General features: G+C 30.6%; 1 protein-coding gene, 2 long non-coding RNA genes and 1 pseudogene across 8 annotated transcripts; 2 read left to right on the forward strand and 2 right to left on the reverse strand.

Moving 5' to 3' along the window:
* The first annotated feature begins 290 nt into the window (after positions 1 to 290).
* On the forward strand, positions 291 to 7,238 carry LOC112803145 (acid beta-fructofuranosidase-like). The gene is made up of 6 exons (XM_025846649.3): positions 291 to 810; positions 1,744 to 1,752; positions 2,802 to 3,658; positions 4,690 to 4,851; positions 6,384 to 6,622; positions 6,736 to 7,238. Exons 1-6 carry the CDS (start codon positions 456 to 458, stop codon positions 7,025 to 7,027), a joined length of 1,914 nt encoding a protein of 637 aa, XP_025702434.1. The 5' UTR covers positions 291 to 455; the 3' UTR covers positions 7,028 to 7,238.
* Positions 7,239 to 12,803: 5,565 nt separating this feature from the next.
* Positions 12,804 to 16,538, forward strand: LOC112803157 (uncharacterized). 6 transcript variants are annotated; one of them, XR_011862908.1, is made up of 7 exons: positions 12,804 to 13,185; positions 13,367 to 13,499; positions 13,641 to 13,739; positions 14,010 to 14,094; positions 14,200 to 14,437; positions 14,566 to 14,723; positions 16,171 to 16,538. It is a non-coding gene; the product is annotated as an uncharacterized lncRNA (long non-coding RNA). The 6 variants fall into 6 exon arrangements; XR_011862907.1 differs by lacking the exon at positions 16,171 to 16,538 and adding an exon at positions 14,926 to 15,371; XR_011862910.1 differs by having other exon boundaries at positions 12,808 to 13,185; positions 13,434 to 13,499.
* LOC112803151 (AP2-like ethylene-responsive transcription factor PLT1) lies at positions 15,581 to 17,268 on the reverse strand (annotated as a pseudogene).
* A 25-nt stretch (positions 17,269 to 17,293) lies between these two features.
* Positions 17,294 to 18,441, reverse strand: LOC140173155 (uncharacterized). Its single transcript, XR_011862911.1, has 2 exons — positions 18,144 to 18,441; positions 17,294 to 17,839 (listed from the first exon to the last, which is right to left on the reverse strand). It is a non-coding gene; the product is annotated as an uncharacterized lncRNA (long non-coding RNA).
* Between the last annotated feature and the right edge of the window lie 1,549 nt (positions 18,442 to 19,990).

Genomic DNA, 19,990 nt, shown 5'->3' on the forward strand with positions numbered 1-19,990 from the left:
ATTAGGTTTGGGAATTAAAATTTTTATTTATTTTATAAAAGAAAAAAAAAATCTCTCTCGAATATATTATCTTTGATAAACAAATAACAGTCTTGAAACTATACCAAAAGCTTAACGAAATTGCTGGATTCTTGGCCAACCAATTTCAATTATTCATGTGATGTGATTTGGCATTTCTCTCACGTTAACCCACCCCTTCCATGTAGCTAATTAAATTAGCATCATAATACAAAACCTCTCTTTTCTGTTTGGTGCATTCCACAGACCATTCCCGTTAATAGAACTCTTTCCAATTTCCACACACACACGAAACAAACAGAGCCCCACGTTTGGCTTCAATTTAACTCCTCTCATATAAAACCACCTGCGGCCTCTTCCTTCTAGTTTTCTACTTTCTCCTCCATTCTCGTAAATAAAAAAAAATAAAACAAAATTTGGAAAAATAATAAAAGAAGATGGGAGAAGAGAAGGGTTGGTCTGTGAACGTGCCCTTGCTGAACGGGGGAAATGAAGAAGGGTCTCGGCAACCGAGCAGAAGGGTTGTGATTGGGGCAGTGTGCGGGTTCTTGGTACTGATTTCGTTAGCGGCATTGATAGGATTTCACAATGCATATAGTGGGGAGACCTTGTATTGTGCGGTTCAAGGAACAACGCATGGACAGCCAATTCTTTCGCGAGGGGTGTCGGCCGGTGTATCGGAGAAGACCAATAGGCATTTGGGAGCAAAGCCATTCCCTGGCTGGAGCAACACCATGCTCTCGTGGCAGAGGACTGCCTTCCACTTCCAGCCCGATAAGAACTGGATGAACGGTAATGCCTCCTCTTTCTTCTTCTTCTCCTTCATACTTGTTAATTAATTAATCAATAGAAAGAGCATTTATATGTTTTTTTAATGCCCTCATATATGTATACCCCATAACAATCACTAAATTAATTATTTATATAAAATATATATTAAAAATAAACTAAACAATTTATGTATTCATACATAAATATATAATGATTTAATTTGATAGTTAATTTTTTCTGTTAGCGTAACATTTTTGTTTTTTTAAACGAAAATGTTCAATCAATTTAAAAATAAAATAAAATGAATTTTTTTTTTATTTGTTTGTTTGGTCTTCTACGTTCCATGGAGATAGAACAATGGAGATGGAACAGAGGCAAACCTACGTGCAATTATATATCTTTCATGTTTAAACACAAGCTAAATTCAAATGTTAAGTGACGACAATATCAAACATAATCAACTATAATATTGAATAGGAGGGATTGGTACACGTTTCTTTATATATAAAAAATTATGTTTTTGTTCTTTCAAAATTTGAATTTAGAAATTTTTATTAAAAGAAAAATTATTTATTAAAATTAAAAGAAAAATTATTTGAATGGAAATTGTATTGGAATGAAATAAGTATTGAGTATACTCACATTTTGTAAAACAGGTAGATACTTGTTAGCTATTCATTAAGTCTCCGATCTTTTCATTTCTTATTAATACAAAATTATTCTAAAAATACTAAAAATAATTACCAAATATACGACTATTCTAATATATGTTCAGGTGCAATATATTTTATTACTGTATTACAATAAAAATTATTTCTTTTCATTTAAATTTAAATTATAAAGCACTTTTATTCTAGACTTTCTTATCTCAACTTAACATTTTCCGTCCCTTATCTTTGTCTGGCTTCTCTGATTTGCTCTGATGGTGTGGAAAACGTGCTTGGCTCCCTTCAGATCCTAATGGTAAGAGGATTTTTATCTTATTTTATAGTTTAGAATATATATTTATAAGTAAAGAAAAAAAAAAAAGAGTACGCTTTAAGAAAAATATATTGAAATAATTTGAATGAAAATAGCCCTACTTGCACAATTTTGAGTTTTTGTTAACAAAATTTTATTTTTAGTAATGTTATATATGTGCGTTAGACTAATATTATTAGTCAATAGAATTAAGGTTTATTTAGGTGAACTTCTAAAAAAAGATATTTTTTTAAGATTTTTTTTTCAAAAAATCTTTTATATTTAGGTATAATAATATAAAAGTATGTATTTATTTATTTATTACCTAAAAAAACATTTTTTGTTTTTAAAGAAAAAATCTTTTTAAAAAGGATAAAAATGGTAACTTCTCAAAAAAGATATATTTTTTTAATTTTTTTAGTATTTTTATTTTTACTATTAAAAATTTACCAAATACGCTAAATATAAAAAAATATTTTTTATTAATTTAATGGTGCTCAAACAAACACTTAATGCAATTCCTATTTTCTTTCTTAAATGAATTAACATTTTAATGTATAATTTGAATTATATTTATTAATTTTAGTGACTATTGATAAAAATGAGTTCTCTATTCTCTTTGCCTCTCGTTTACCAGAGTGCTGCTAAAAGTTTTAATTTAATGTCAATATTTTTTTCCTCATTTAAATTGCGTTTTGTTTATGTTTTATTTTTTATTTTTATTTTAATATTTTTGTTTCTTTTTATAAAAAAATAAAAACAAAAGAAAATAATTATTTTTTATTTTATAAAATTATAAAAATATAAAATGCTAAAAATATAAACAAAAAATAAGTAGCACTTTTCTTTTTAAGACCAAGTTATGTTTTCATGGATGAATGATGAATCAGAAAGTTTTTAAATTGATCACATTTAGTATTTATTTTTTTTATTTTTAGGTAATTTTCTTATAATTAACTTATTGATAAAATTTGTATTTATTTTTTATTTACCCTTTAAATCATTTTATTCGTAAAAAGTTTTAATATTCAAACATCATTATAATATCTCAGGACCTGTATACTACAAGGAATGGTATCACTTCTTCTACCAGTATAATCCAAACGATGCCGTTTGGGGTGACATAGTTTGGGGCCACGCAGTGTCAAGGGACATGATACATTGGCTTTACCTTCCAATCGCAATGGTTCCAGACCAATGGTACGATGCAAATGGTGTGTGGACCGGCTCAGCCACCATCTTATCCGATGGCCAACTCGTCATGCTCTACACCGGTTCGACCAACGAGTCGGTTCAAGTACAAAACCTGGCTTATCCGGCTGATCCTTCCGACCCTCTCCTTCTGAATTGGACCAAGTACGACAAAAACCCGGTTCTATCCCCTCCTCCGGGCATTCATTACCGCGACTTCCGCGATCCGACGACGGCCATGCTGACGTCGGAAGGCAAGTGGCGTATCAGCATTGGGTCCAAGATCAACAAAACCGGCATTGCGCTTATCTATGACACTGAGGATTTCAAAAATTTCGAGCTCAAGAATGGGTGGCTCCGGGCCGTGCAGGGAACCGGTATGTGGGAGTGCGTTGACTTTTATCCAGTGTCAAGCATCAATGATGTTGGATTGGATACCTCTGCCTATGGGGATGGTGTTAAGCATGTGGTGAAGGTGAGCTTGGATGATGATAGAAATGATTACTATGCAATTGGTTCTTATGATGAGAAGCTTGCAAGCTTCTTGCCTGATGATGTTAAGAATGATGTTGGTATTGGACTGAGGTATGACTATGGTAATTTCTATGCTTCCAAGACATTCTTTGATCCAAGTAAGCAAAGGAGAATCTTGTGGGGTTGGATTACAGAGTATGATAGCGAGTGTGTTGATAGAACCAAGAGCTGGGCATCACTTCAGGTATTGCGTTTTGAAGCCTTTAGTTTCGTCTTTTATATTTTAACAATAGTGTCTTTCAAACTTATGTTTGATAAAATTAAACTCAAAATAATATTTAATAAGTATAAATAATAATTGTGTTTGGTGAAATAATTTTTAATATTTAAAAAATTTGTAGAAAATATAAATATAAAACAAGTATAAGTATATAATTTTTTTATGGGTTAATAGTTAAATTAGTTCATGAAAGATAAGACATTCTTTAAATTCATCTTTTAAAGATTTTTTCAATCAAATTGGTCCTTTAAAGATTACGAATTAATCATATATGTCCTTCAATTACTTCACTCACAATTTTCTTAACGATTGATGATGTGAAATGTTAACTGATGATAGCATACATGACACATAACATGTACAATTGGACGTTGATTAACTATGCTTACTGAAAATTTATCAATTTAGTCGTTAGGTTATATTAGGAATAAGATTTTTGTAATTGAAAAAAATGACTAAATTAATAAATTTTCATAAATATATCTAATCAATATCTAATTAGACATATTAGATATTATATATGTTATTAAGTAACGTTTTACAATATCAATCATTAAAAAAATTATTAATAGAGTAACTAGAAGATAAATATGATTAATTTGTAATTTTTAAAGGACTAATTTAATTAAAAAAATCTTTCAGGGATAAATTTAAAAAATATCTTATCTTTTATGGACTAATTTAACTATTAACCTATTTTTTTATTTATGTTAGAGGTCAAATTTAACAATTTGTATAGAATATATGGTGAAATATAAAATATATTTTGAAAATAAATTAAACAATATATATTTATACACAAATATATTATGGCTAATTTTAATATATATATATATATATATATATATATATATATAGTATTTTTGTTTTTTTTTATTCATTAAACAAAAGATGATATGTTTGCTTTTTAAAAGGCTTTACCAAACTAAGCATTGTTTGGTTTCGATTCTTCTATAATATACTAAAAAATATACCGCTATATTTTAATTGTGCAGGGCATTCCGAGGACAGTGAGACTTGATAGGAAGACATGGAGCAATTTGATTCAGTGGCCTGTTGAGGAGGTGAATAGTTTAAGATTGAGAAGCAGTGAGTTTAAGGATTTGAAGGCCAAGCCTGGTTCAGTTGTTCCACTACAAGTTGAAACAGCCACACAGGTTAGCGTCCATGTTGTCATATTGACTAAGAAGGAATTGAGTGAATACATCACTATGGTGGCAATTATTTTGAAAAGACAGACAAAAAAAATATTTAATCTGATCTTTGATATTTTTGTTTTGGGATTAATTAATTTTTGTGCAAAAAAAAATAACATTAATTTTTTTAATATAAGAGTTAATCAATTTCATAAAAATAAAATTCAAGAGTTCAGTTGAATATTTTTTTTTGTCAAAAGTTTCATTATTTTTTAAAGTAATTTTAAGAGCTGTTTTAGATTTTTTTCTATATATAATATGATGAACAAATATATCAAAAGGAAAAAGATTAAAGATTAATTCTTTTACAATTAATAATCAGTGCTAATATTTTGAGTGTGTTTAAAAATAAGCTTAAATAATTTTGTGCACATTATAGACAGATATAATTTTTTTTATTTATTAAAATCACAATTAAGTATAATCTTTGCTTTTTTTTTTTGTGACATAATCTTTTGCTTTTAAATACATAAAAGAAATATATAAAACGTAAAATATTTAAAATATTTTATATTACTTAACAAATGATTAAATTATTATTTCATTAAAAGTTTAAAAACATATTAAATCAATCATATTATTATAAATGAAATTAATTATGTAAAATAAAAATTAATTTTATTTCAAAATTGATAAAATTATTATTTGGCTTTATATTTTTTTCATTTATTTAATATACATTTTTCATCACCACCAATAACCATGACCACCATTAGATTATTGTGGATCTTTACCACGTCTTTTCTTCTCCAAAATCTTCTCTTTTATATAAATAACTAGATGATAAAATTAATTTTTATATTTTTAACATACTAGATCATTTCAATTTCAACTGTTTCTATAAAAGAAAATGGAGAGATTCTAGTTTACTTATAATGTAAATTCCCCGAATTTACAAATTAATTCAATTCGTATTTCTTATTCATTTCAAACAAAGAATTTAATTTTAAAATGAAATTAAGAATTCTAACTCTTGTATTCCAAACACAACCTAAGGGGTTTTTTCATTCATATGTAATGATATTTCTTTAAAAAAAAAAAACATTCGAATTCTTGTTCTTATTCATTTTTTCTAAAAATAAATCATTTAATTTTCTTGTAAAATCAAAATAATAACTTATTAGAAGTTAATATATTTAAGTATTATAATTTACTTAATAAAATACATAAAACAATACTTTACCAAATGATATATTTGGTGAAAGACAAATTGTTCTTAATAATATTAAATTTGATAACAAATTAGTCTAAAAATATTTTTCAAGTACCAAATGAATTACAAAAGTATTATTTAATTATTTTATTCAATTTTCTAATATATTTTTATATTACAACGTATATTTCTAAATAGCTATTTATTTAACTACATGTTAAGTAATTATTGTAAAAGATTTATTTGAGTTTGTTAATTTTTGCCTCTTATATAGTTATATTACTACGAGATTCCTGCCTCCGTAGCTTGCCTAATGTATATTTGTTGGATAATGTAACAGTTGGATATTGTTGCGGAATTTGAAGTAGACAAGGAAGCACTGGAGACGACATTACCGGAGAGCGATACAGACTACATTTGCGAAAGCAGCGGCGGAGCTTCTGGCCGTGGTGCCTTGGGACCTTTTGGTCTTCTTGTGTTAGCAGATGCTGGACTTTCTGAATTTACTCCTTTGTACTTCTATGTCTCCAAAGGACTCAATGGAAGTCTTCGCACTACTTTCTGCTCTGACCAGTCAAGGTATTGTTTAAATCAACTATCATTTATTAATGTATAAATATATGTGTTTAATTTACTTTCAAATGTATATTTCATATTTTATATTGAAATTTTGTTACCCTGGTTTTTTGTAGGTCTTCTGTAGCAACGAATGTTAACAAGAAGGTGTTAGGTAGCGTTGTGCCAGTTTTTGGAGGTGAAAAGTTGTCTTTAAGAGTACTGGTGGACCATTCTATAGTTGAAAGCTTTGCTCAAGGTGGAAGGACTTGTGTCACATCTCGGGTGTATCCAACAAGAGCAATCTATGGAGCTGCCAAATTATTCGTCTTCAACAATGCAACTGATGCCACTGTCACAGCATCAATCAAAGTTTGGCAGATGAACTCTGCATTTATTCGCCCATACCACCCTGAAACTGACACTTAGAATATCTTCATCTTGGCTCATCAAAATTATTCTTGAACATTTTTCGGTTTTTAGTTAGAGAGGACACAAAAGAAAAAAGGCCTTGTAGTGAATTACCCAGAGTTTGTTACCGGTTATTCTTCAAAGGCTAATACCCGCGATTTTTAGTTTGATTAATGACTGGTAAAGTAGTTGTAATTTGATCATGTCAATGCAATTGTACTTGCAAGAATTCCATTTATGACTCAGTATTTGATATCAACAATGCTAGAAACAAAAGGCTATTAGCAAAAAATCATACAAATACTTTGAGTGAATCCAAAATCTCTACGAATTAATATATATAGATGTTTCTTCTGCTAAATATTAGAATATTTCTTTTTCATACTAAATGGATGTTCTTTTATATATTTTTCAAATTTTATTGCATTACAAATGTGAATGTTTCTATTTCTTTAAGAATTTCATAATTTTTTTAAAATTTTATAGATATTTAATTATTTTTGCTAAAATATAACTAGATATTTCTTTTGTTAAGTATTTGAATTTTTTTTTCATATTAAATAAATATTTTTTTATATTTTTCTGTAATTGTTCAAGAACTCTTTTTTATTAAAATCAAGTGTGTAGTTTGCAATCTCTTTAATCATCAAGTGTGTAGTTTGCATTAGCCACATCATATGCTCGAACAATATTGAATCCACATCCACAAATATCACCCTCTTCTTGTTGCTCGTGAAGTGGAAGTGATTCTTCTCCGCCTTCTTCATCGAAATTTTCATCAAAACCCTGAATGAATTCTCTCGCAAGATGAAAGGCTCCACCATAAACACCCTCCTCTCTTTCCCAACCACAACAGTCACCAGCCTCTCATGACCATCAAATAGCCCATCATTGCCCACTAACCTATATCCCATCCGAGAGTTCATAGAGCGTCGCCAGATCAACGAGACCGGCATCACCAAGCAATCCATGGAAGGGGCCAGAAGAATAAAGCTTCAAAATTGGAACAAGAAGAGGAGATCGGTTCTCGTCGACAGTGGCGAATCCGATGAGCCAGATGTCGGTGATAGAAGAGGAGTGGGTCGCGATGGAGAGGCAGAGAGGGCTGACGGTGAGAGAGAGGAGTCTGTGTGTGTGATTGTTGGAGGTGCGTAGGTTAACGTGAGAGAGAAGAGAAAGGTTTTTATAAGTTTTAATTAGGTTTACTTAATCAATTTAAAATTTTTTAAATTTTGAATTTTAAAAATTTAAAATTAATTAATTATTAATATAAATTAATATAGTTTTGTTTAATTTTTGGCTGGTAACCTCTTGATTCCATATACTTTTCTATATAAAAAATATTTATTTAATATGAAAAAAATATTCTAATACTTAACAAAAGAAATATTCAGTTATATTTTAGCAAAAATAATTAAATATTTATAAAATTTAAAAAAATTATGAAATTCTTAAAGAAATAGAAACATTCATATTTGTAATACAATAAAATTCGAAAAATAAATAAAAGAACATCCATTTAGTATGAAAAAGAAACATTCTGATATTTAGCAGAAAAACATCTATATATATTAACTCGTAGAGATTTTGGATTCATTCAAAGATATTTGCTTGATTTTTGGCTAATACCTTTTTGGTTCCTAGCATTGTTGAACAAATATTGGATTTGGAGTCAGTTTAGTATATGGGTAAAACAGTGGGCTGGGCCGATGATTGTAAAGAGTAGGTTGGGCGGTTTCTTCATATTTGCATCTATAAAGCCCACGTCATAATTAGCAAAAATCGTACTGGTAGAGGGGATTTCGTGGATTTTATAGATTTACCTCCTTTGGTTTTAAAGCAGATCATAGCTGATGATAGAGAGGGGGCTTCTATACCTCCGATATATTGCTGAAGTTTGTATTGAATCCTGATTTCCTTTGGGAATTTTAGCCAAAAAAAGTGGCTCTTTAGAATTGTCCAAAGTAATATCATAGGGTTTACAACAAAACAAAATTTGCAAGACCAGCACCAAAAATTTTATTTAGAACCTTTCTATCTGATTTACGTAGCAATTTCACCATCCAAGTAACAAGTTCCTTCTCAATATTTCAAATTAATTGTTTCCAGGTGAACAAAAATAAATATGATTCGCCCAACCCACAAATTTGAATTTTACGGATCATTCCAGCTTCACTAGACTATCATGTCATATTCAAAACCGAATCTTTATCAGATCAGTCCTCAAAGTCCTCAAACTTACACTTTATGAGTTCTGAAAATGAATAAGCCCAAAATTTTTTACTTTTATATATTTGACTCACATGGCTTTATACTTAACACAATAAGGGATAAACTCGCAAAGTTTAATCTCAAATTCGATGATGGTATATTTTTAAAACATTCACAGTTATCTAAAGCATACAAAGTATATAGTAAAAAGACTTTGAATTGAAAAAACTATCCATATAAAGTTTAAAGAGCTTGAAAATGATCTTAAGACAAATATGAAGAAGATTAAAAATAAAAGAATTCCAGAATTTCAGATATTATTGTAGCTGCATTAGAATCTTAAAAGACAGAATTTGCGATGATATCCTCACCTCATCACTTTAAACTCTTGAAGATGAAGAATCGAAAGAGAAATGTATAAAAGAACCGAGGAAGACTCAAAACTACGAAGACGTATGTAACGGATTGAAAAGTTGTCTCAAGAAGAGAAGGGTTTATGGACGAGGAAATAGTCAAATTCATTTTTAAAAGATTACTCGTTTTTTAAATTAGTCTCAAAAATATTTTTTTTTTAATCATGTTCGTCCTTTAAATATTTTAGTTGGTCATATTAATCTTTTCGTCACTTCTGTTGTTGATGGCGTCAAAATTCGTTGCATCACATTGCACACCTAACCGCCCTAATTAGCTGCTAACATAATAGGATTTGAAATTTGATCAAATCAATCCTAAATTGAAGAATTTTAATACTTCAAGGTCCCCTTTATATTTGAGATTGAATTGATCTAATTTAAAAAATTTATCAATTTATCAAATTAGTAGTCAATTAGAATGGTCAGATATGTGCTCTGTGGTCAGTATGGTATCACTTAATGTGCTAGATCGATAAATTTTGATAAAATCAGTAACAAAAGTGATAAAAGGACTAATGTAACTAACTATGAATTTGATTAAAAAAATATTTTAGAGTCTAATTTAAAAAACGAGTAATTAGAGACGAATTTGATCATTTACTCATTTATCAACTTTATGTTATGAAGTTAAATAGACTTTAAAAAGAAGTGGTACATGAATTGATTTTTAGGCCAATCTGTTATTGTCTAACTTGGTTGGATTTAATCACAAAAGAGATTTAATCACTCAGTATTTTTATCAATTTTAAATGTGATATAATAATAATAATAATAATAATAATAATAATAATAATAATAATAATAATAATTTAAACTTTTAAATTTTATAACAAGCATATAAGTAAGATACAGCATAAATAACATATATACAACTGTTTTTTGTAAGTAGTTATGGCATGCATATGGGCCAAGAAATGGACATGTATTATATTAAATTATTAATAAACATGTAACATACTTGTAAGATGTAAGTCCTAACATACTACTATAACTTGATGCAATATAATTACTCTTTTCTTGAAGAAACAAATATTCATGGATTGGCTTGGCTTGGCTTGACATCGTTGGATGTTGACTCTTGTCAGATTAAATTAGTATTATCACTCTCAACTCCGTACTTTACAATCTGTCTGGCCATATCAACTGCAGTACAAATAATAAATAGCATTTTGTTGAGAATTATAAATTATTAGAGCGTGGGAGGTGCCTTCTATTCATGGTATTCGTTCCTCGTCTAGTTTTTCTTTTCAAATAAAATATTCTCGTTTGTTTTAAAATTGATAAAGTACTAAGTATTCTATTTACTAAAACATTAAATTTCTTAGTTTAAAATTAAGCTTATTTTGTATACTTTTTCTTTTCAATACAAACAGGCATAAATGGACCATAGAGTGGGGAATAAATAATTCGATTCCACTACTCTACAACACTAGAAAAACAAATTATTAAACCAAACATAGTAATTAAACCATGTTGGCTATGAATAATTATTATGATCAAGATTTGCATATCTAAGACGAATAACTTGGCTTGGAAAAGGATCAACCAAAACCATGTTGGCCACGAAAGATGCCATTATTTCAGCCACTCCATTACTTCATAACCAAGTACAGACTACTAGCACTATATTAATATCAACTCCCAAAGCATAATCATGTACATTCAATTCAAATTTACAGCTGGTTTCAATTAAAAATGGTATAATTTTTTATTCATTTTTGGGTGGTCTTTAGAGATGCAATATGTTCCGAAAAGCTTAAAGACCAAAGCACCAGCTACTGTAAATTTGCTCGTTTTATCACTTCCATGAATTCTGTGATCTCTCTGCTGCATTCTTCTTCTCGCTAGAGCTTATCGTAATTCTTTAGGTTAACTAGTAGGGATAGAAGACTTTGTTCGGTGAAATGCCAGCTTCAAAAATCATATAGTAGTATACCACCCTAAGAAGAGTAAGGTTATTTCGCCAATTAAAATTATCAAACAGTTTTTATTATAGGTAAGAAAAGTGTCACTACAAGAAATAATGGATTTAGCCACGGTTTTAATTGTTAATGAGAAATGAAATCATTTTGAAAATGGAGATTTAGGTTTGGTAACGAATTGGGTGTTTGAGTGACTTGATGGGGTAGTGTAAATGATGGATGAAGTTTGGTTTATGTTGGTGTTAAAAGAGGTGGATTTGAAAAAATGACAAAAATGAATTATGCAAAAAATTTTGGTAAAAAGTCATTTTTAGTCAATTTGGACAAGCCATAATTTGGCAGTTGGAGTTTGGAATTGAGTGAAACTTGTCTTGAATTGAAGCTGGTGATAAGTACTTTAAAACCATCGAAGAACGAAGAAAAAATAAATTTTGTAGCAAAAGTTATAAAGGTTTAAAAATCTGTGTCGATAAATAAAAATTACAGATTTTACAGCACACCAAAAAACTTCTGATGTTTGCATGCGCACAGGGATGTGCGCAGCACAAGACAAAATAATGGACTTGTACGTACGCACAGGGTGGTGCGTAGCACCACTCTGAGAAGCTTGCTGATCGGTGCGCGCTCACAGAGGTGTGCGTGTGCACACGACCTGTTTTCTACAAAATGCTGTTTTTTTTTATTGTTTAACCTTCTCGACAAGCTTGTAACCTCCCGTAACCTCCATATCACATCCGATGACCAATTTTAAAGCTTTGAAAAGAGAATGGGTAAATCTAATGAATTGAATTGATAAATTCCCGGATAAACACTTGGGTAACCGGATGAAAATGTTGTAGGGACGGTGGTTCGTCTCGCCTACGTGAGGACGGTGGTTTTTTTATCCCACTCACGGCCTGAGAATATTCATTCTTGTGATAAATGTGAACCTAAATGATTATGAATTTTAATTTGATTTATAAAATAATAATAGATATATTTGATTGCGATTATATTCCCGATTGTGATTGAAGCACCTGCATCGGGTAAGGATGGTGGTCTTATCCTGCTTGTCCGTGGTTGCGGTGTGATGTGGGGATGATGGTTTGTCCCACCACGGTGAGGACGGTGGCACTACAAAAAATTTGATTTTTACTGACAAATTTTTAGCGTCATATTAATATAGCCGTAATTTCTTTTGTTAAATGACTTCTTTTACGGAAAATAAAATAATTGCCTTTAATACTTCATTTGTAACGGCAATTAGATGATTGGCCACGAAATAATCATTAATTATGCCTGTAATTCTTCTTCTTTCAATCTTTTTTTATTACGAAGAATATCACTTTCACAGCTGAAGATATTTTCTCGTTTCTCGCATTTCACACCTTTTTACTTTGTCACTGCCTCCACCTCACTTTGGTGTCGCAACCTCTTCACTTCGCCGTTGCCGCCATCTCCTCCTCTTCCTCACACCAAGTTTTATGCCGAACGACTCAAGTAACATTCTTCGCTACTACCTCATCCTTAATCTGCGTTGGTTGTCGCTGATACATGTTACAGTTTCTGTCGATGGGTTGTAGCCTCATGCGGTGGTTTCTATCGCCACCTCTACCATACATTATGATCTCTGGTTTCAGTTTGCATCTCAGTAACCTTTTCAACCTTCTCTTGTTTAATTGTGGTTCCTTATTTGAGAAATTCTCATTTTCTAGGGTTTATATGATTCATGCTAATTAATTAATTCACAAGAAACATAAGTTTATAGTCCCTTTATTTTTTCGATGTTTTGTTTTTAATTTTATATTTTTGCTAATTCTGAAATTCATCAGGATTTTGTTGTTATCGCTGTCGCCAACGGTTGTTGCTCCTCCTCTGTTTCTCTCTGGTTGTGTGCAGGGCCATTAATGGATCTTCCTTGTGTTCAAGACAGAGTTTTCTATTTCCCTGGGTCCCAGTGAATTGGTATAATATATACTTCTTCACCTTGTTTCTGATTTTGTTTGTGAATTTCATTTTTTCCATTTTTGTTCTTGTATGCTTTCAAATTTAAGCCTTAAAGGGTGTAGTTAGTGTTATATAATTTTGTTTTTTTTTCTTTTGTAGTTGCCAGAACCAGAATTGAGGTAGATGAAGAATTAGAAATCTCCCAAATACGATTTTCCATCTAAGATCTTATGTCGTGTCATTGATGTTAAGTGTGTGGTAATGTTTATCTTTTTTTGGTTCCTTATGTTGTGTTATGTATTATTGATTGGCTCATTGGAATGATGATTTTTCATATACTGATTATAGAATCTTGTTAATTTTGTTTTGTCGGCCAAGATGAAAAGTAGTAAGGTTTATGCTCAAACCACCTTGGAACCATCTTCAGATTGAGAATTTGATACATTTTCTGAACAATTAATTCTCTCATTGAAAATTGAAAAATGTTTAATTGATTTTGCTATTTTTTATCGGGTTTTGTTGTTGTAGGATATGACAATGAAAAATCCTACTCAGGAGTTGGTAGCAAAAGATATTCATGGGGTTGAATGGAAGTTTAAGTATATATACAGAGGTAACTTTTTTTTTGGTTTATAATATTGGAAAATCTTCATTGTTTTTCTTTGAATTTATGTTTTAACTGAGAAATCTTGCTTATTGTTTTGCACAATTTGTTAAGGGCATCCGAAGAGTTACTTGCTTTCAATTGGCTGGAGTGCATTCGTAGGCCAAGAAAGAAATAAAGTTGTGGTTCAAGTAACATTAAAAGAGGTGGATGGAGTTGAGTGTATTGTTTACTAGACAGAATAACTCACAATGGCCTAATTTGGACCATGAAATTTACTCCCAGTGGCTTGTATCTTGCTAGTGGAGGCCAAGACGGCGTTGTTTGCATTTGGCATGTTGTATCAATTGATGTATCCAATCTTTAATATGAACCATTATTAGTTTTAACTATAATATGAACTGCTATTAGCATAACTTATTTCAACACTTCAACTAGTATGATATTTAATTATTGTATCTCTTGTTTACATGGAAGCAGTGACATGCATTCAATTCAACCCTGTTGATGAAAATTACTTCAGCAGTGGCTCTATAGATGTTAAAGTTCGAATATGGGGAATGCACGAAGAGCGAGTGGTTGACTGGGCAGACATTCGAGATGTCATAACTGCCATAAGTTACCAACCAATTGAAAATGTATGTTAATCTTATCAGTACTCAACTAAATCTTGTCAAAAAAAATTTTGATCTGTTTTTGCTTATTCTTAATATAAAAACTAGGGGATTTGGAACCTTAGATTATTTATTTGTGCAAGGATTTGTTGTTAGTTTCCTTACCAGCATATGTCGCTTTTATGTTGCTTCGGGTAAGTACTTATAGTCACTACAACATTTTCAGGTTGAGGTAACATTTAAAAAGTGTTGTCTAAAGGCTGCCAAAAGGTTGCTTTTGATCTATGGCAACACTTTTAGACCTAAGGCAACTTTTTTGGACGGCATTGCAGATGCAGCCGTTGCTTTAGATCAAGGCAACACTTTTTTGCTTCAAAAGCAACGCTTTTGAGAACAACACTTGGCAAGTGTTGCCTTTGGTTGAAAAATAACAACACTTCAAAGGTGTGTTTGAGACAACACTTTGCCTATTTTGGCCAGTACTAAAAAATGTTGCCTATTTGCAATAAAATGCAACCCTTTTATGTGTTGCTTATAAGTTTGAATTTGTAATACTTTAAAGTGTTACCTATTAGTTTTGAATATGCAACCTTTTAAAGCATTGCCTTTTCTTTTGGATATGCAACCTATTCTTTTGGATATGCAACCTATGCAAGTGTTGCTTTTTCTTCTGGATATGCAACCATACAAGTGTTGTCTAATAATATACAAAATATGCAACTAATAGAAGGGTGGCCTTTTTGGTAAAAATAAAAATTACTTTTGTAATAAAAGTACAAAAAATAAAATTTACAATAAATTTTTTTGTTTATACATGTGTAATTATTTTAATTAATAAATAAATTTGTGCATAATAGAAAAAAATTATAAAAGAGACAAAATAACTAATAATAAAGTTCTAATTAAAATAGATATTAAAATGTTCAATTAGTATTTCAAATACATGTTCATCAATAATTCTCAACAAAATAATAAAATTCTTGTCTAATAATAATTGTCATAACAAAATAGTAATTAATATTTATCAAAAAGATGTCAATCTACTTGTATATTTTATATCCATGCTTGACTTGTCCCATACGCTAAATGCCTAAATCTGCAAATAATACACAACAAAAAATAAGCAACTTATCATTAAAACTGAAAAATTATAAATAGGTCTGAAAAACTCCTTCTAATGTGGCCAAGGTATAGGACGATGGGATTTCGTTGAAACAAAAGATATATCCAAACACAATCAATGCGAAAAATGAAAGCTTAGTTAATGTCATGAGGCCACAGTCTAAAATTTAATCAATTTAGCAACAAATTCCACATCTAACTACATATATATGTTCACTAAGATCTAACGAACACATACTAAAAGTCTTCTCATTAATGATTTTATTAAATTTAAATTTATCTTAAATTTATCTTAAAGTCTTCTCAAATAGTTGATCATTCTCAATCTACAACTCTTGCCACATCTTAGTAACCATTCATGAAGAAGAAGAAGAATAAGAGGCTGATGATGAAAGAAATGAAAAGAATAATAGAGATGGTGCTGTTGCATGAAAGGGAACCCAGTAGAAGAAGAAGAGGCACCAGCTCCGAGTGCAAGCAACTGTTTTCTTTCAATCTCTTAGCAGCACCACCTCCAATTGGGAGAGCATTGCTTTCAAGAATGGCTTTGTTGTCGTAACGGCTCATGTCGAAGTTTGTAACGGCCTTAAGGCCTTTGAACTTGATGGCTGCTATGTCATAAGCTTCTGCAGCCTCTTCTTCCGTACCTGCATGCAACAATTTTTCTTATATTCACATTATTTCTTATAATTCACTTTTCATTTTTCTCTATTATTTGTCTTTCTTACTAAATGTTCCTAAGTAAAGATCTTTGTTTCCGGTGACCCTTCCAATTCTTGCTTGCCATCTCCCATGTTGGTGATGCCTAATAATAACAATAATAAATTATATAAACTCCATTGGTGATGATTACAGAATATAGATTAGATAAATTAATCTTGAGTAGAAACCGTGTAACTCCACGATACATTGATGCACCTCTCGAGAAACCACTACTTTTCCTGCAATTGATGAACAAAAAATAAATGAGTTTGAATAATATTCTACTCAGGAATTTTTATTGCACTAGTACAACCTTCTTATGGTGGTTACAGATTCTTGTCTTGTCATGTGTTTTATTTCATCCAATTTTTCTCATAGTTGCTGATCTGTAAAAATAGTGACAGATACAGAGTTATATATAGAATTAATTGATTGAAGTGAAGCATCAAGGTACATAGAGTAAATTACAAGAAAGTTGGTAGTAGTGGATGTCCCCCAATACTTCAATGCAGCCAAATCATAAGCCCTAGCTACTTTATCTTCTTTATTATATCCACCTGCATTTATATATGCATACCAATTAAATAAACTAGATTCTCCCTAAACACATAATAACAAGAAGGAATCAAAGAGAGACTCTTACCCAAATACACTGAAGGAAGAGAGAAGTCGCATTGCATTCATAAAAATCACAAGAGAAAAGTCATAAAAACCTTGGTTGAATGTAAAAATAAAATAAAATAAAATAAAGTAGTAGACACACACCTACCTTTTCTTGATTGTCCTTCCCTTCTGCAGCTATTATCCCAAAGATGAGCTTCATATCTTCCAGTCCATCTATGTCTATTTATTTATTTTTTTCATTAATTAATATTGGAATATACAAGGCAGGAATTTCCAAATTAAACACAAAATAATGAAATTGAAATCTTGTTACACCATGGTATATTAAAGTTCTCTGGCCAAAGGTATCTAGAGTTCTTCTATTAGAAGGTGGGGCTTCAATAATGCTATTATTGTCACAGCTGGTTGTTGATGAATCCTTATTATTATTATTATTATTATTATTACTACCACTTCCCATGGACAATGTGAGTGCTTGCAGATTATTATTTGTTTGAAACTGCTGCTCCTCCACCTCATAGTTGTTGTTTTGCTGTAACGGCAAGAGACTGTTACCGGTGAAGAGGTGTGTAGTGAGGGCAACAAGATCTGATGATGATGATGAATCTTCCTCTGCCTTCCTCACACTAAGAAAATTCACTACCTTTGGAACTTGATCATTCTTATTGCTGCTCTCACCACCATTTATCACACTATTCCAATTTGTATGTAACATACAAGACAATATTAGAATCAAAGAAACATAGCTACTAAGAGTGAGGTTATTAAAGAATTTCTAGATATATATACCAACGCTGATTCAGTGCAACAATCACACTTATAATTAAGTTCACACTCGCTGATTCAATGCCTATACTCAGACACAACAATCTATGTTCGGTAATTGCATATATTCGATAATTGCTCAGTTAATTAAAACAAGTGCTAAAATAGAATTGAAAAAGAACGGTAGAATCATCAATACCTCCTGAAGAATGCCAAAAATGAGAATCTCACCAAAAATGCGAGCAGTGATAATCGAACATTGACTAGCGGTGATGAACACGAGTAGAGGATTGAAGCTTGACGAAAAAAGAAGCAGAGATTGAAGCTCAACGAGTAGATGATGGAAATCTCAACGACCAGGGAATCGAAGCTCAACGAGAAGAGGAGCAGAGGATCGAAGCACATTCACGAGCAAAGAAGATCGAAGCTCATTCGTGAGAGAGATTGAGATTGAAGCTCAATAAAGGAACGCGCTCCATCATCGAATAGATTGAAGAACCAAAGAGGAACCAAACATTTGGAATGGATTGGGGATTTTGTGATTTTTTTAATTAAAATATTTTAGGAATTTTGTTAGGGTTGGAGTTTTAGGAACGAAACATTTTGGAATGGATTGGGATTTTCTTCTCTTTTTTCTGCACGATATAACTTATTTTTATTTTTTAAAAATTTTTAAAATTTTAAGCAACATTTAAAAAGTGAAGTTTAAAATAAATTTAAAGACAAATTTTAAAAAAAAGTAATATATTATTTTTATAATAGTTGTGTTTGTATATTTAATATAGCAACACTTGATAAGTGTCTTTTAATTTATTAAAGACATCACTTATAGTGTGTTGATTACAAACTTGTTGTTATAATTCTATTTTATTACTACTAGTATAAAATGTTGCTTATATATATATTGGACAACATTTTTTAAGTGTTGTCTTGAACATATGTTGCGATAACTAAAAAATGTTGTAGTGAGTTTAGAGATTACCATAGTTTTGATACATGGTTTTCTGAAAAAAAAAAAAGATAGAAAATGAATTAAACGAGTGTCTAAATTTGATTACTAATGATTTAGGCAAACATTTCCATCTTGAGGCAAAGATTAATAAGAACATCAATATCTTGCAACAAGATAACTGGAATTCTGGTTTTGATCTTGACATTCCTCACTAAAAAGAATCTTATATCTTATACTTACTTTGTTAATGGTGCAACACTTGGTTCTATTGCAGTTTTCCAAGAAAAACCACCAAAGAGTCATGATCACATCAGAAGATTCTGAAGTCCAAATATTAGAAGGCATGGAACTTGTTCAGACATTTAAAGATAGAATACTCAATACCAATGCTAGGATAGTAATATTCTACAGCACGAAAGATTCAACTAAAGTTGTCGTTTGTAACATTCATGTGCTTTATAAGAGGAAAACTTAAGCTATGTTAGGTAACTACTGCTTGTTGTATAGGCCGTTATTCATTTATTAATTTCTATGATATCCAATAGTGTCATTTATTTTATATAGCCAATTCTTTCTACTAGGATAAGAAGAAGTTGCAAGTGTCTGAAACCTTTTAAGTTCTAAATTTTTTACCATGCTAGTTTCAGGATTGACCTTTTAGCCAATTAACTTTAGTTTCCTATTCATTGTAACACCCCAATTAGCCTAAGCTTTACCTCGCGTCGTAAAGCAAAGGTTAATAAGAGATTACGAAAATTCTAAGCTTATACATATATTATATAGAAATAATTAATATAATCTAGAAGCCCGATGAAGAATATAGCTCAAAAATAGGATTTAAAAGCGCAAAACATACTAACGAAGCTCCTAACTTAGAGCACAAGAAACAGATATGATATAACAAAAGATAAGGAGTATGATATCATAATAATCTAGCCACGGCTCGCAGAGTTTAAGCCGGCTAGTCATATATATAGACTAACAGAAACCTGACAATAAAAAGAGCTTATACAAGTTTTGTTCTCTCAATACATGCCTCTAGGCCAAAAACAAAATACAAAAGTAAGAGATATATAAACAAAATAAACCAAAAAGACTCCAAGAGTAACAGAATCCTCCGCTTCTG

Source organism: Arachis hypogaea, chromosome 1, assembly GCF_003086295.3.
Source record: "Arachis hypogaea cultivar Tifrunner chromosome 1, arahy.Tifrunner.gnm2.J5K5, whole genome shotgun sequence".
NCBI classification, from domain to species: Eukaryota; Viridiplantae; Streptophyta; class Magnoliopsida; order Fabales; family Fabaceae; genus Arachis; species Arachis hypogaea.